The sequence below is a fragment of the Leuresthes tenuis genome, unplaced genomic scaffold (genome assembly GCF_036924035.1).
Source record: "Leuresthes tenuis unplaced genomic scaffold, fLeuTen1.0.hap1 SCAF_3, whole genome shotgun sequence".
NCBI lineage: Eukaryota > Metazoa > Chordata > Actinopteri > Atheriniformes > Atherinopsidae > Leuresthes > Leuresthes tenuis.
In genome coordinates, this window is record NW_027325357.1 from 19,391,910 (window position 1) to 19,408,178 (window position 16,269).

Consider the following 16,269-nt stretch of genomic DNA (forward strand, 5'->3'; position numbering starts at 1 on the left):
CCATTTTACATTCTCAAATCCTGAGATTCAAGAACTACGTCAAGCTTTAAAAAAGTGGGTATTGACCCTTTAAAAAAAAAAAAAAGAAAAAGAGAAAGTCTACCAAAACAACTGCTTTATGGTAAATATTGGAGTCCTCTTTTTGAGGCTTGACATGTGCTGAGGTAACGCTTCTGCTTCCCAACTTAATGTGGTTCCTGTAGCCTTTTTGGAGCTTTTTATTCTCCCTAATTTTGACAATTGCAATACTTCATTATCACGTCTTATTTTTTCTTTTTAAATGCGTATGTACGTGAAGCAGTTATGACTCATCCAACAAATCCAGAGTGAAAAAAGACCCAACCTGATTTAGGCATATATTCAACATTCACATTTATTCATTTGCTATGGACTGTCATCAGTATATTAAAACACAATTTAAGTCTGACTATGATTAAAACGGTTTAATTTTTTTTTTTATTCATGGCGTGCCGTGCTGGCTGACTCCAGATGCATATAGCGACATAACAAAAAATGTTAAACACAAAATGAAGTCCACAAAAACAATACTTTTACTTGGTGAGATAACGTAAGGGCAATACCAGTATATTTGCAATGTGCGCATTTCTTGTGCGTCTCTCTGCAGCTGCTTCAAACTACTATAGTTTCATGATTTAAATACAGTCAATCATGTTTTTATGACAAATAGCCCGTCGCAGCCTTGTGGTGTCATCGTTCCTTTGATAAACATCAACACACACAGTGAAAGTCCCTAATCTAACCCTCTGGGGTGTCACTTCTGCCAGATGCTCAACAATGTAACAAGAGCAGCGTTTCAAACGAGATGACAGACATTTCAGTTCCTGCTGAGGACTCTGATCCAGAACATCAAAAACACTGGTACTGTCCTTTAAAAAGTGTCATAATAATGTCATTAATTGGGACATTTACAAGTTGAAAAGCATGCCAGTGACCCTCAAGTTCATTCCGTCCTTTTCTCTAGGTTTAATCCTTGTTTTTGATGTCAGAACAAAATAAGATTCCAAAGCATAACCTATACATATCGACAGGCAACTCAGAGAGTGAAATTCTTCGAAATACTTTGACCCAGTTAAAAACAGTTTAACTGGCGTTTACTGCCCGATTTCAGCTACTTGTCTGAATCAATGTGTCCTCGTCCCGGAAATATGGGTGTTCAAGTGCATTCAGAGCTGATATCCGTTTCAAGGGGTCAAAGGTCAGCATTTTCTGTGGAAGAAAGAAAGGAAACAATATCAGAGCCGTGGCCCAACTAATAGGATTTGTATGGTTAATCAGACTAACATGATCATAGATGAAATAGATGTGGTATTCAACAGCCTCAAGGTGTTTTTGCTTTTAGAATATTAGTGCAAATCCCTCCACTTGTAGGCCACCATTGTTGTTCACACAGTACAAGGCATTGTGGAGAGTGATGTTAGCTGAATGGCCCTGGTCTATAGGCTCTAAAATAGGTTGACTTCTGCTCATCTCAGATGGACAGAAAGATGGTGGACATGTGATCTGTGACCATAGGCTACCGTTTATCTGATTTTGGGAAAAGCAGACGTTTGGCTCTACATGCCACAGACGAGAAAGATCATCTAACCTCTTAATAGTAAGAGGTGCAAAATAAGACGGACAATGATTGCACTGGGGTATGTCAGGGCCCATGGCATGGATGACGTGCGCATACGTGTGAAAATAACATTGATGTACAGGGATATGATGGCATTTTGGAGTTTTGTAAGCCAACATCAAGATGCATCTTTTCTCGGGAGGTGAATGGTTATTTCAGCAGAACAATACCAGACCTCACTCAGCATGATTTGTAATCATGCGGCCTCAGACACAAAATGCATGCTTGCCTGGACCTGTGTCTTGTTGAAAATGAATGGAGCAACATGAGGATGAAAATCATATAAAAAATAACCACGGGACTGTTGAGCAGCTGAAATCAGTAGGAACAAAACACAGATTCTTCTTGCAAAACTCCAATAGGCACTATCCTCAGTAACAAAACGATTCAAAGTGTTATTAAAAGGATGGGTTGTGTAACATAATGGTAAGCATGCCACTCTCCGACTTCTGAGAGCTTTGCTGGCATCCAATTCTGGATTTATTGAATTCTTTTTAATCAAATCTAACTGAACAGGGAAGACAGTAAAAGCGATCTCCTTTGTGCTTTGGTCTATTAAAAGGTTCAAACAAATGGACAAATTATAGACATGCGTTTGGAGGGAAGGGGTTTGTTTATTTTGGGATTAAATCCTAAACAATGAAAAAGAAAAACTTTATCTGCATTGGATATCAGCAGCCGGTTGTCTTGCTCTAAACTATTAAGACTAACGGTGGAATCAGCAGTTATATTCCACAGGATGGCTTGTTGCCAGGCAACTAGTAGAAAATGGCTGAAAAATGATGAACGACTCCTTTAACCAGTAAAACAAAGAGGAATAAAAAGTCTAAAAGAAATTAGCTGTCATAAGACCTTAATATGGTCAACAAGATTTCGTAATTTTGCTATCTAATTATCTTTCAGTTATAAAGTAATCCTAATCCAGAAAAGAGTAAAACATGTCTGATTTTAAAAAATATAATGAAAACCACAAAAAGGTTGCATGTTCAGTCACAGAGAAGCAACATTTAGTGTAAATTTCCTTTAAAAAAACCTCTTATCAGGAACTTGACTCAAGGTATTATTTAGACTGAAATGACTCTAAATATGAATCATCGTTTATTCGTTAAAAGGGAGTTATTTATTTGAGTTAATTTGCTTTTCTTTCTCCATTTTTGGTCTTTCTGTGATGCTGCAAAATGAGGCAGCTGCGATGCTAGAAACATCCCACAGTCATATGGCACTAAAGAATCATCATCCGCATCATTAACTTTAATCAGCACATGAGCAGTCATGCCAAAAGATCACCTGAAGCGAGTCCTGGTGTCTCCTACAGACTGACCCACCTAGAAAAGCAACATTAGCCACAAGGAGTTAAATTCGTGGGTCTAGTGTTACAGGCTTATCTGCGATTGTCCTGATATCAGTTCTGTCTGCAGCTGAGACATGAATCAAGAGCCAGGCAAGACAGATAGACATTTTAATTTTTAATTCATGAGTCTTACCAGCAATAGCTGTGCCCCCTGCTCATTTATGTCTGGAACAAAATCTGTGATCGGGCGAGCCATGAGAGGGGGGAAATTTTTTCTCGATACTGTAACATCAGTCGGCCACTCCTCCTCAGGTGGCAAGCCAATAACTCTGAAAAAAACAGGAAACTTTTAAAATCTACGCAGGAGTCACATGACTGATCAGATTGTCGCTCTTCTCCAAAGGTTAATGTGATTCAAGGTGCGCGGTACTCACTCAAAAATTTTTCCAAGCTGGTCCATTTCTGATTCTCCACGGAACAGAGGTCTAAAAACACAAAAAACAAACCCCACAGAGTTTAAGCTTCGTTAATAGGCTGAAGTTGACAGCTGCTTGCCGTTTGTGTATGAGGGCAAACAGCAACTATACGTTCTTTACACACAGATTAGCCGCTTGCCATTTCAAACCCAAAGTCTTGTGTATATAACCCCCCCCCCATGTTTACTAATAATTATTATGAGTGATGAACTTAAAAGACTGTGCCCCTAGTTTCTCATAGAGCAATCGTTCTCAGGCATTTACTCCTTTAGCCTTGGCCACTAATTGGCCACTAATTTAATGCAGTGTGTCATTTTCACCACCAGGCGGAGCTACTGCACGTATCACTGAGCTGCACTGCATTGTTTCTCAGCTGACCTGGGAGACAACACATTACCTCAGGCTGCTCATTCACAAAACTTAAGGCTGTGGTAATCTGTGAAATAAATATCAAATGATCATCTGTTACATCTGATCGAACAGTGTCATTGATCAGGACCGTGAAAATTAGGGGAATGTTATAACACAGCTTATTGTCTCTAGTTTGTATTGCTGATGTGCTACAACGTGTAAACATGTCCACTACAGGCAGACGCTGCAATGTGCCCATGTTCCCTAATACAAATCTTAGGGGGAGGTTATGTGGTGGCGACAGTTTATTAGCAGGAATATTCAAAAAGTCACAGACATATTTGCATGAAATTCTAAAGGCAAATTGGTAGAAGGGAAGGTCTAATGCTGACCCAGACAGCTGCTCAACGAGGAGGAAACCTTGTCTGGTGTCACTCTCTTTGACAAAAGACATTAAACACGTCATACTTGGCAAGTTTTGCTTTTTCTTTCTTTTTTTGAAAAAAAAAAAAAAAAAAAGTAACGTGACTAATTAACACGTGGCAGCGTCTGCAGACGGAAGATGACTCAATGTGACCCAATGTGGAAGTGCTGAATACTGCAGTTCCTCAAGGCTGGCTTCAAATTCAAACTAATCCTCTTAGACCTCCATGTTAAAATGCAACACTTTGACTCAGAAATAAATAAGCTCCCCTGGTATGAAAAAATGTGTTTTTCTCAGTTTTCTCATTCAAAGCAACTTTGTATCAACAATTTCTATTCTGACACGAAGACGAACATCATTTCCTCCAGAAGGTGAGCGCGGTGGCCACTAAACAACGGACAAGCGTGGAGTTCCTCGGTTCCTCAGTTAGCCATGCCTTGTTAATCATTTCTGGCTCTAAAAAAATCCAAGATGGTGAGAGAAAATACAACTCAAGCCTACTAAATCACAGTCCACATACCAATGGGTAATTTCAGGGTGGCCAGCCTGTCACTTATATACAGCCTATGATTTCAGCTTGAGAATTGACTTATGGAGGTGAGTGGGGTCCATAAAACTGTCACATGTGGGGAACTGATGGTTGTCAAACTATGACAAAAATCTTTTAAAGAAATACAACAACTGTTCATCCAAAACACCTCGAAATGAGCATTGCTATTTCTAAAGCATCCCAAGTATTACAGGCACAGAGTTTGAAATAGATTATATAAACTGTTTGTTGAGAGGTGAGAGAAACACACACACACACACACACACACACTCATATCTATGGGCATATTAGTGAGATGTTAAAGTAACAGAAATGAATTGGAAAAGACAACGAAAGAAGAGGAAAACTAAACCAAGAGGGGATAAATCATTATTCATCATCATTATTATTCATCTTTACACATCATTTCTGGTTACTGTCATTGAGTGTCATCACCTAGAGATGATGACATACTGGATAGATCTCATTTATCAGATTCTAAAAAAATGACGTTCCTAACTAATTCCTTGTAATCTACAGTAAAGCAGCAGTGCTCTTATCTGACGGTTGACTCACTTGCGTCTGAACATCTCAGCAAAGATGCAGCCGGTGCTCCAAATATCCACGGGAGTGGCGTAACTGGACTGCAACAGAACTTCAGGAGGTCGGTACCACAGCGTCACGACCTGCGAGACACAAACACAGAGCCGAGAAACATCACTAAGACTAAATACAAACAGTAATATTCAGCAACGAAACCTAAAGGAATGAAGGGCCTTTTCTTAACAAAACACCTGCACTTTTTGCTCATTTCCATTGACTTTTTCCAAAGCAACACCACAAATATTTCAACTTCCTACTTTGAGGTGTCCAGCTTTTTTTCTTTTTTTTTTACAGCAGTAAACTCGACCTGCTAAACATCAACATGTGAACACTGTCTGTTTTTGTGAAAATACTGAGAGCCGTATTCAATCGTCGCAATAGAGCTGCTAATATGGCTGCAAACCATTTGTCAACCACCGAAAGAAACTTGATCAGCTTTAAATGCTTTAAGCTGGTTGTGTTTTGCATTTAGGGACAAAACTGTAACAAAAGTCACAAAATCTGCCAAACTGCATATCTGGAGCTGATTCACGACTACAAACTGTACGCTTTTTATCTATGAAAAATGTTAGGTAGAAATGCCACGTCATGGTTTCAGGGGCATTATGTGCCGGAATATTTCTTGGCAACCGGCCGAGACTCCAGAAAGTTATAGCTGCCAGCCATAACTATATTCAGCCAACAGAAAGGGCTGAATATAGAAATGCCCACATACAGTAGGCAGAAAGATGTGTGCTGTATCAAAAACAATGTAGAGCGGCTGAAAATAGATAACCAAGTTGAAATGACACACTGTGAGCGGATGCCGTCAGGAACAATGCAACATCCAGCCTTACAGCTGTAAATGTTTTCAAGGTGAAAGCCGACACTTCACCTTTCAGCCTCTGAAATGTAAACTCCTCCGGATGCAGGAGATTCTTTAAACCCCGAAAGTCTTCATGAACAATTCAACACCTTTTTGCCTTTTTATTTGACTGAACATCCTGTGTTTATAAAAAGTAACACTGTGGTTTTTTCCATTTTTTACACACTGTGTTACTTATTCTGCCTCTATACTAAAAAGGAGGCGCCTGTAAAAATATATATTTTTTTTAAATTCAACCACATCTATACGACAGCCCTTCAGCAAGAATTCCTTATGGGATAAAAAAAAACTATAGAGGAAAACGAAAAACATTCAAACTCGTAACAGATTAGACGACAGTGATCATCTTGTTGAGATGCACTTGGCTGCAGTTCAGCTGTAGCTTCTATCTGGAACTGAAGCCACTGTAGAGGTCACTACCTCGTACAAACCACACTCCGAAAGGGAGCTATGTGGGCACTTTTCCCATTTTAAACCAATCAAAGAAACAACACAGGATGTTTACATAGTTTCTAAAACCAATATGAAACACACAGCTTTAGGTTTTAGTACTTTGGGAGAGATGTGTTATATTCGGACAGAGGTAGGCTAACTCCTATTGGCAGTCTTATCTAAGGAAACCATCTGCTGCTTTCCACAACAGAAGTAGATGTGAAAGTGATATCGGTTTCGTCTTTCCTCAGCAAGAAAGCAGATAAGCATGATTATGCAAGTGTCGTAGCCGACAGTGAAATATTACGATATTAAACAGATCTTAAACGAAGGACCTCGTTGAAACTTCTACGATAGACAGTACTGCGGAAAGTCATGGTTACACAACAACTGGACAGGAAATAAGTGGAAAAAGGTCTTATGGAGTAATAAAACCTCCCCAGAGCCGGAACCTCAGCATTACTGAAGCAGTGTGGGATCATCTTGACAGGAGAACAAAACAAAAGGCAGCCAACATCCAAAGAGGAGCTTTAGGGCCTTTCTGTTATTTATTATTTTTTTTTGCATGTAAATGTTTCAGTAAATCCATTTCACATTTTCCCAGCAATGTATATAAAAAAATGAAGACTTTTCCAATACAAATTAATCATAACAAAAATTGTTAAGAATAATAAACAGCCATATGGTCCGGAGGACAGAATACACACAGTAGTTCTTACCACAGGAGTGAGGGCCATGTGGCAGCTGTAGATCCTGGCTAGGCCGAAGTCAGCCAGCTTCACCTGACCCTGGCTGGTCACCAGAATATTTTCTGGTTTCAGGTCTCTGTGCATCACACGGTTAGAGTGAAGGAACGCGAGGCCACACAGCAACTGCCTCATCAAATCCTACAAAAAGAGAACCCGGGTGCATCTTCACTAAAACTTCATGTTTCAACTGTTTTAAAATGTGCTTTAAAACAATCCGGCCTTAGTGTGGTTCATTTGAAATATTCTCACTTTAACGCGGTCTGGAGACAGTCCTGGAGCTGGAGCTTTATCTAGGTATGTCTTCAGGTCTTGGTCCACATGCTCAAACACTAGGGTGACTTTAGTCTCTTGGTCTGATCTTTGGGTGGCACATACGTCCATTAGCCTGGTACAAATGAGGAAAAGCATGTCTACTATGAGAGGTGATGACAGGCGACACAAACTGAAAATACAACACTTTGATAACCGTCTTTACCTGACCACGTTGGGGTGGTCGAACTGCTCTAGCCTTTTCAACAGAGCCACCTCTCTGACAGTTGAGACTGGGATGCCATCTTGGTCTGTCTGGACGCGCACATTCTTCAGAGCCACAAACTTCCCGCTCTCAGTGTCCCGGGCCTTGTACACGGTCCCATACGCGCCGCCACCAATCTCTGCCACTGGCTCGTACTGCATACTGGTGCAGTGGGCCATAGCGCCGTTCAAACAGACTAAAAGACAAAGATTATCACACAAATTACGGTAAAAGCCACAAAATAAATGCCATCGCAACATGAGGAACTTTCATGTTAGGAATTCAGAAACTACATGAAGCTTTACTCTTCTTGCTTTTCATTAACCACCTGTTGAAGGTGAACTCTGACCATTGTTTCCTATGCCACACTTTGGCAGGTGTAGTTGTTGTGGCTCATTTCTGTGCTGCTGTTTAAAATGCCATCGAAGATTGTAAGTGGCAGATCAATGGAGAGAGAGGACCACTCATTTACATTACCAGAACAATTCTGGGACTTTCTCTGGCCTTGATGTGTGTCAGTCCAGGCTTATCTCAACACCCCATAAAGCACCTCTACTCGAGACTTCTACTCCTTCGCTTATCTATGTAGACATTTATATTCATTAACGTTCAAGAATAGAGCAGCGTTGAATTAAAAAGTCCCATCAAAGGGAGGGGTTTTTCAGCTGTTGATCAAGATTCGCCTTGGAGACATTTTTCCCTGTGATCCACATCTAGGGAGGATTGCTGCTGTACTGCGAGTATCTCACCACAGGGAAGTCCTGTGAGACCAGGTAAAAACAAACAGACAAAACGCAGCGTGAGAAAAGACAAATAAGCGGCTCTATAACATTAATGGGACCACGCTTATGTAAGACAAATTCTGGATGAAACTGAACGGTTCATTTCTAGCTCATCTAGAGCTACTTAAAAGATCATTACATTTCATATTCTCCTCCAATAGTTTCTGATTGAATACTAGAAACTAACAACTTACACCCATAAACTAATGAGGAAAATGAGGCAAAAGATCCAGTGAGAAGCAGCAAGTTGTTTTCAAACCGTCTTCTGTGTGTAGCCATCGCTGCTGGATGTTGAACAGAATACAAGTTCAAAGCTCCTTCGCATTGGCTTCGTTTGTTGGACCAGGAAGCTGCTTCCATCTTTTCTATACAATCTATTCCAGGGTCCTGTGTTCCCTGCCATCAGTCTTCCATCTCTCTCTGTTTCCCCATCTATTTTCTTACTTTCAACAGTCAAAGTCATATACATCAAGTCCACAAACTGCAGCAGCGAGTACCTGATCTCCCGAAAGAAGTCAAAGGATTCGTTGAATCCGACACCATTTTTATTTGGACACATTTGATGCAAGACTCTGTGCCAGCTCTGCAACACAGTAAGCACATTCAACACTGCCTAGAACTTCACTCTATCCATTAAGTCTGCTGGGAGGAGGCAGGCACACAACCAGAGAGTAACGTCATCACACTCCTTCCTTCTCTTTGTTCAAGTCTCAGCCTTTACTCTGTCAAACCAGTTTGGTAGACTTCCTCTGCTCAGCCAGGCCCCTAACCTACTTTCCTCCATTATGCCCCTTCTACCTACACAACATTTGAAGAAGAATCCTTAAGTACAATACGCAATTAGGCGCATAACAGAAAACACAGAGACCTACCCCGAGGAGCAGGCAGCTGAAGGTGTCCCGTTGCCTTCATACCTGGCACGTGAGAGACAGTTGCATGTGTCTGTGCGTATCCTGCTCTTGCCTTGTTTGCTCTCACTTAATCACTAGGAGCAGTTCTGCTGAGTAAAAGTGCAACAGATAAACACAGATCCACCCTTCCTCTCCATTAACAGAAACCAATGGGCTTTCTTTGGAGTTTCTTATTTCAACAAACTGCTGATCTCTTTAGGTTGAAACCAATGTGACATTGTGATAAATAATGAACTCTCCTTCATTATCGCCAGCCTGAAATATTAATAACAGAACTAGTTTTTTTTTTTTTTTTTTCATTTAGTAAAAAATGTCACAAATATCTCATGTGAGGAGATGTTTCAGAAAGCTTTAATATAAGAGTTATTTGCATTTCAAAGTTCTGAAGGAGATTTTATCTACTGCATTAACACATTGCTAAACTGTAGAGTAAGATACTAATGATATTATTAAAATCTGCTGCCAAAACACAAGTACTGAAGTGGTCAATATGAACTGTGGCTTTTAGAGGAAGAGATGTTCCATTAGGACACCGCATTTCTTCCTGTTACGCAAAGACAGTTGAGTCAGACTGTCTGCAGCTAAGAATCTGTCTGACATTCAAGTATTACAAATTCATTTCAACATGACTAATAACGTCAGAAAGTAAGTAAAACAATAGACTTAAGATAAAAGGATTTCTCCCCTCTCACAAAACACCACAGACTTCGAGCATGTCCGTTCATCTGTTCTGTCGGGAATGTGCTGGCAGGCTTCTGGAGAGCATTTAAACCCCAGTGTCTTATGAAAAAGTGTTCCGGTAAATGTTGAGCACACAGCTCACTAGCTTGCAACTCGTAAAGCGATAAAGACAACACTTAACATCAACGGTTATTGTCTGTACGATCTGTTCCATCAGAGTTTTTCTTTTTGTTTTGGTCATTTCTGCCTGACATGTCGTAGCATTTAACACTCGGGACAGACAGAAGCAGCTGGGCCTCCTCCATGTTCCTGGTTACTACGATGACGATTTCGACCAATGTGAATGCGATTTGATGCCTGAAAAGTCGTGACGGCAACGACAGATGCAAATCTTATTAAAAGTTCGGTTCACCCGGGGTGCCCACACAACAAAGGCGGGGCGTTTAAAAAAAAATTAATTAATTAAAAAAAAAAAAAAAAAAGATGTTGGGGGCCCCACTTTACGTTTGGGTAGTAACAAACACTCTTTTAGGTAACAATTGGGTAAAAAAAAGAAAAGAAAAAAGGAGGAAGTGCTCAGGAAAAAGGCTATGCGGACACATCCTAATAGAGCCTATTTTATGCTGATATACTGGTTCATTATATTAATTTGGGGTTCCTACCAGACCTGATTGCTACAGCCCCTCTTGTCATCTTCAGAGAAACAATCTGCCTTACCTCATATCTCTTTAAAGCCTCTCTCCAACAAAGACCGCTGTGCTCTTGTTTGTCAGATGACTGATAAAAAATGCAAGAGCTCAGGGCAGTTTCTTATACCTAAGGTTCATTTGAATTAATGCAGTGCTATGCAGTGCTGACTTGCTGCGGTGCACGATGGCCTTGAAACATGCTTGTATGCTTGTAAGAAATCTTCTTGAACTACAGGTGCTGCAGAAGGCCACCTTGTCACATGGTCTGTTATAAGTGCTAATTCTGTACCCTCCTTGTTAAAGAAGGAGCAGTCTGCCCTTACTTCTCTGCCAGAGTGTGTGAATTTCTGAACGGGATGGATTGCTACCACTGACAAGAACCACAGCGAGATGGTGGAAAGTCATGAAAGGGACATGGTCATGTGCCTTAAAAACTCCCCATTAATTTAAGCATACTAACTATGTTAGAATGACATACAGCTCCACACATATCCGCTAAGTATGTCTACGTCTTGACTTAAATTTGAATAAGTAGCTGAGGCATGTTAAGTAATACTAAAGAACTGGGGACATTTTCAGCTCTTTGGCTTCCCTTACAATTGAGGGACACCGTCGTCATAAAAAAAGAAAAGTAGTCTGTGACATGTACAGGCATAAACATGAACTTTTTATCATGTTGAAGAGACCACAAAGATTCCGTCAAAAGCCCACAAAAATGTCAAAGTGACTGGAAGGCAAAACAGGGCAGTGCGGGTCTGGAAAGCAAAGACGTGAACTGCGGTATCTCAGCCACCAGACGCCTTAGGGCAGTTTTAGGTTTGAGAATGCATATGACGAAAGGTAGGTGAACTTCAAAACAGTCAGAGGCACATTGTTTTATGGTTCACCAAGTTCTCGAATGTTGATTTAAGCAATGGTTTGTATATGGTTCCATGTGCCTAAACCCTTAAGGGGACGATGATAAGCTCAGTAAATCTCAAAACCCACTGCATACATGACAGACATCTTTTACACTAAAAAAAACAACCCAAAAACTATGAAAATTTCTGTGCGTGATTCAATTAATTAAAAATGAATAAATAAAATTTAATAAATCAACGAGACGTGTGACGCCCGCGCAGACTTCTAAGGGTTCAGATCAACCAATTTTACTACTGACATAGAATCATTAGCCTAATAATATCCTTTGCATTTGTCTGTTAAATTGTTGAAAGAGTGATTTTTTTTCCCCCTGTGAACACACGCTACATTTCCCCAAATAACTGCAGTAGAATAAAACACTATTAGACCAGCAGTCCTGTCCTGTAACAAACAAGCCCCTCTGCAACACTGCAGAATAATAATGTTCTTCTACTCCATTGCTGGGTTAGAGGCCTTTCCTCATAGACGGTACCTCTAAGAGTTAAATGGTCATATTGTTCTTTTTGTATTGCCGCAAATCACAAAAGTACATCCGGACACCCAACACTACGGTTTAATTTCAGAAGACCATATCACTCCAGAATAACTGTACTGTCTGAGAAGAAGTCATTTCATGGCCCCCACATGATGTTAATCCTTGAGCAGTCCGCCCAGGTAAATTAACGGCCACCCAAGTGTATTTTCTTACCATCCAAAATAGCTACATCTTCTTTTATAGCAGAGCTGCAGGCGGCACAGCGTCTCACAAACGCCCACATAATCACCTCCCATCTCACACACCAAATCGACACGTGATAAAGCTTTGGGAAGAAGCCAGCGAAGCCTGACATATCTCACAACTTTCCAGACCCTTGGACAAACTTTTTTAACAAAAGCATTGCAGTAATGTTGCGCTTCCCTTCGCCGCTGCAAGCATAGAGAAGAATACAGCAGATGCTGCAACATTGAGCGTTCACAATAGCCGAGGACCCCTTCATCCAGGGCCTGAATATCTCGCTGCGATGCCTTCGAAGGGCACACTTTTATTTCATGAAAAAAAAAGCACTCTTTAAGGTTTAGCCCTAGCTGACATCCCTGCAAGTTCAAGAGCTCACTCGCTCAAATGAACCGTAGGCGACTCAACTGCTGTCTTTTCATGCGTCACATCTTACATTGCCTGCAGTTCTCAGAGAAAATGGTCACATTCACAATTTAGTCAAGTCTGCGTTACAAAACTTCCTCATTCAATTGGACCACTTTTCCCAGTACACACGTAGGGTGGGAGGGGAAGTGAGCGACTGACCAAATCGTGTCAGATGTCGTGACACTGTTGACTGTGTAAGAACGGTGTTAATGGGCCAAGTTCTGCCGCTTACTTTCTCTGTGGAGATCATCTTGCGTGCAAGTGCAGCCAAGTTCGCCGCACAGATGTCTTCAAGTTACTTTAATGATGATTTTGTCAGAAGATTAAAATCTGAATTTTATTAGAGCAGAGTGGCAGTCTCCAAAAGTTTTAAGTGACTGCGGGTTGACACCGAGTCTTAACGGGACAATTTTCAGCCACAATTTTGATGTGTTTAACTGCCTGGCAAGAGAAATAGAAAGATATGTGAATAAGAGCAGCTTCATTGGAAATTTCACTGTATTAATAGACACTTATACTACTAATACTATTTTAACAAAAAGATTACATTTTGGAGCATGTGTAGAGCACCGAGGCCCATTTGAGTCTAGACAAACGTGCAGGAGTGATTTTATCCCCAACCGCAGTATCTGGGTGTGTTCGCCCAGTTTTGAGAAGCTTGATTTCATACGAGTTTGGTCAGATGAACATGTTTACGTGCATAAGTCCAGTTTTAGTCCTCCTAACGTGAATTCCCCCCTGAGGATGAAGAAAGTATCTATCAATCTATCTAACGCAATTAAAAAATGCTTATTCACTATCAAGTCAGCTGCAGCCAGCCAAAGTCACACTTGTCAGCACTTTCTGTTTGAGGGACATGCTAAACCAGCAGGTAGGCAGGCATCAGGCAAATGTTTCACGTTGTGATGTTGTTTAGTAATGGAAGAAAAGCCTGAACTGTAAATGACTAGTTTCAAGCAGTTATGGAGCCTTTTGTGGGCGAGTTAACGCTGGCTTTGAGCTTTAGAACTTTTCAGAACTTTAACATGCGAAAAAAAACAAACTAAAAAGCATCTTTAATCAATAAAGCCTCAAACAATAAGTCAAGAAACATTTTCATTTCCGTCAAACTTTTATTAGACTAGTATAAAACAGTTTATTTAAGGTGAGGTTATGGGGTGTTTCCATTTCCTTCATTGTGCTCTATGTCCTCCTGGGGCTGTTCATGACTTCTCACCCTAAAAACATCTTCTGATTTCCTGTTACAGTAACAGAGGAGCTTACACCACAAGAAGGCAGATTTTAGCACATCTTGAAGTTTCACTCGGCTACATTAACAGCGGCTACTGATGATCTCGTAAAAGTGTCTGTGTTGCATTTCTGAAAGACAGAAGCCGACTTTAATCTGCCGCATTTCATTCATTTACTGCTCAGGCAAGTGTAAAAGCAGGCCGGTGACCCTGAGGACCAGTGGGCGGAGGCAGAGAGGGATCAGCAGGCCAGCACAGACAGACACGTGGTGCTCCTCCATGGCGCTCCTTTGTTAATTAAACTGGCAAGAAAGTATAGCAACAACAGGCCACACGGACTTTTCCCCCCTCCGCCACATGGGCCCTGACGTGGCGGAGGAAACCCTACAAACTGCAGCCGGTGGCGGAGGAGACGGATCACCGACTGCAGCCTTCATTTCACATCTGTGCCACACTACATGCATATCCGCTGGCAAAGTGACACGCAAACCACGAGCAGTTTAGTGTAATCGACAGTCACACAGTACTTACCTCGGCTGTTTCCCCTCTTCAGCGGCAGGTAAACTTACTTTAGCTCCACGAGCAAGACATGCTCATGAATCTGCCACGTATAACTCGAAAAGAATCGGGTCGGAGGGGGACAACAGGTTCAGGCTGAAGTTTGCAGCCCAGCGGTGGCTCTGATGTGGAGAAGCCAATCAGCCGATATGATTTGGGCCTCCACTGTTTTTCCTCCCAGCCTGCACTCTTTTTCGATTGTCTTCCTGTTGCTTCCAGCAACTATATGAGGAGGCGGAGCCAAAGTAGTCACCAGCAAATGATGTACAAAAAACTTTCAGTGATCAAGTTGTTCAGTGATATGGAAGGCCATTCCTGCCACTTTGTTTAGTTTAAAAAAAAAAGAAAAGAAAAGAAAACAAGAAGAGAAGAGGACATTATTAGATTAAATATTTGTATTCCTTATCTTTACATTTCTTCTTAGCATCTCAAAGTTTTGACACTGAGTCAGAACTTTGAGCTACTATGCCAAGAAAAATTGAGATCGTAAGTGAGCCATTTTTTATGGAGTGGTCTGCTTGGTCGGAAGCACCTCGACTGACGCAAGGTGAGGTTTTGATGCCAGCGAACTAATGAACTAATATTTTTCATGAAATACTAAGTTTCTCACCTTCAACGTTCGATATGTGCTCTATATTCTGTAGTACATAAAATGTTGATTTATGATATATTGTTTCAGTTTTACACTGAGATAGTCTTGTATAAAGCTTTATACGAACCCTAATGATTGTTTTCTAAGCCTAAACAAGTGCTGCTGTTGCCTAAACCTAACCAGGATGTGACAGAACTATTTAGTAAAGTGTCCTTGTGTTAGTAAGTAATCGTACCTCAGAACTGACAAAAATACTTGTCATACTTTGGTCTCAATTATGCCTCACCTTTGTAAATACATGAACAACTGAAAGTGCCATGTGTAACTGCACTATGATCCTCCCCCTGCCCCTCCTACCTCCCTATGTGTAGCTTGTTAAGGGAAAGACTTGAAACTTGGGTGTGGAATTGCTCACTTGACTTGGAGGGTTGGTACTTTACAGGAAGCCAATTTGTTTTATTCCTATTGGCCTTTACATGAATAGCTAATATATGATAAAAGCCAAAAATAAGATGTACAGTATAAGGTATACAGTATGGTACACATGCTACGAATCAGAGAAAGAAAGACTCAAAATTCAAATAGTTTTGCACATCAAATGAACTTTGAGCTTACATTTTACATTTGCTATGTCATTTCTGTCTTTTATTTGTTCTAGTGACATCACACATTTTTAACATCGTTGTGAATATGCTGGCGCTGGACAAACAGCAATTTTTCACCTGCTGGTCCATTTTGAAGTCTTGGCCATATTGAGCAAATTCACTACCAGGATATTTAGCCGTTACTTATTTTTCTATCTGTTCTAAATATATATTTATGGACCAGAGATAACTTTATCTTGCATGTTGAGTGGATCAAAAACCTGTAAATCATTCTCTTTTCATCCAAACTCTAATAAATGTTTATGTTT

The 16,269-nt window shown here is 40.7% G+C and overlaps 1 protein-coding gene across 3 annotated transcripts; it reads right to left on the minus strand.

Annotated features, from left to right (window-relative positions):
- Nucleotides 1–355: 355 nt before the first annotated feature.
- On the minus strand, nucleotides 356–14,989 carry cdk4 (cyclin dependent kinase 4). 3 transcript variants are annotated; one of them, XM_072382375.1, is made up of 8 exons: nucleotides 14,776–14,989; nucleotides 7,832–8,066; nucleotides 7,606–7,741; nucleotides 7,327–7,494; nucleotides 5,284–5,393; nucleotides 3,362–3,412; nucleotides 3,121–3,256; nucleotides 356–1,227 (listed from the first exon to the last, which is right to left on the minus strand). In XM_072382375.1, exons 2-8 carry the CDS (start codon nucleotides 8,047–8,049, stop codon nucleotides 1,126–1,128), a joined length of 921 nt encoding a protein of 306 aa, XP_072238476.1. In that variant the 5' UTR covers nucleotides 8,050–8,066; nucleotides 14,776–14,989; the 3' UTR covers nucleotides 356–1,125. The 3 variants fall into 3 exon arrangements, with proteins under 3 accessions (XP_072238476.1, XP_072238475.1, XP_072238474.1); XM_072382374.1 differs by having other exon boundaries at nucleotides 14,738–14,989; XM_072382373.1 differs by lacking the exon at nucleotides 14,776–14,989 and adding an exon at nucleotides 9,525–9,816.
- Nucleotides 14,990–16,269: the final 1,280 nt, after the last annotated feature.

Coding starts and splice junctions, on each gene's coding strand:
- cdk4 (XM_072382373.1), bottom strand. CDS start 9,564: ATGAAGGCAACGGGACACCTTCAGCTGCCTGCTCCTCGGG. Junction 5,394..7,326: donor ACATGGCCCTCACTCCTGTG/GTAAGAACTACT, acceptor TGTGTCTCGCAG/GTCGTGACGCTGTGGTACCG. Junction 1,228..3,120: donor AGGGGGCACAGCTATTGCTG/GTAAGACTCATG, acceptor TTTCTTCCACAG/AAAATGCTGACCTTTGACCC.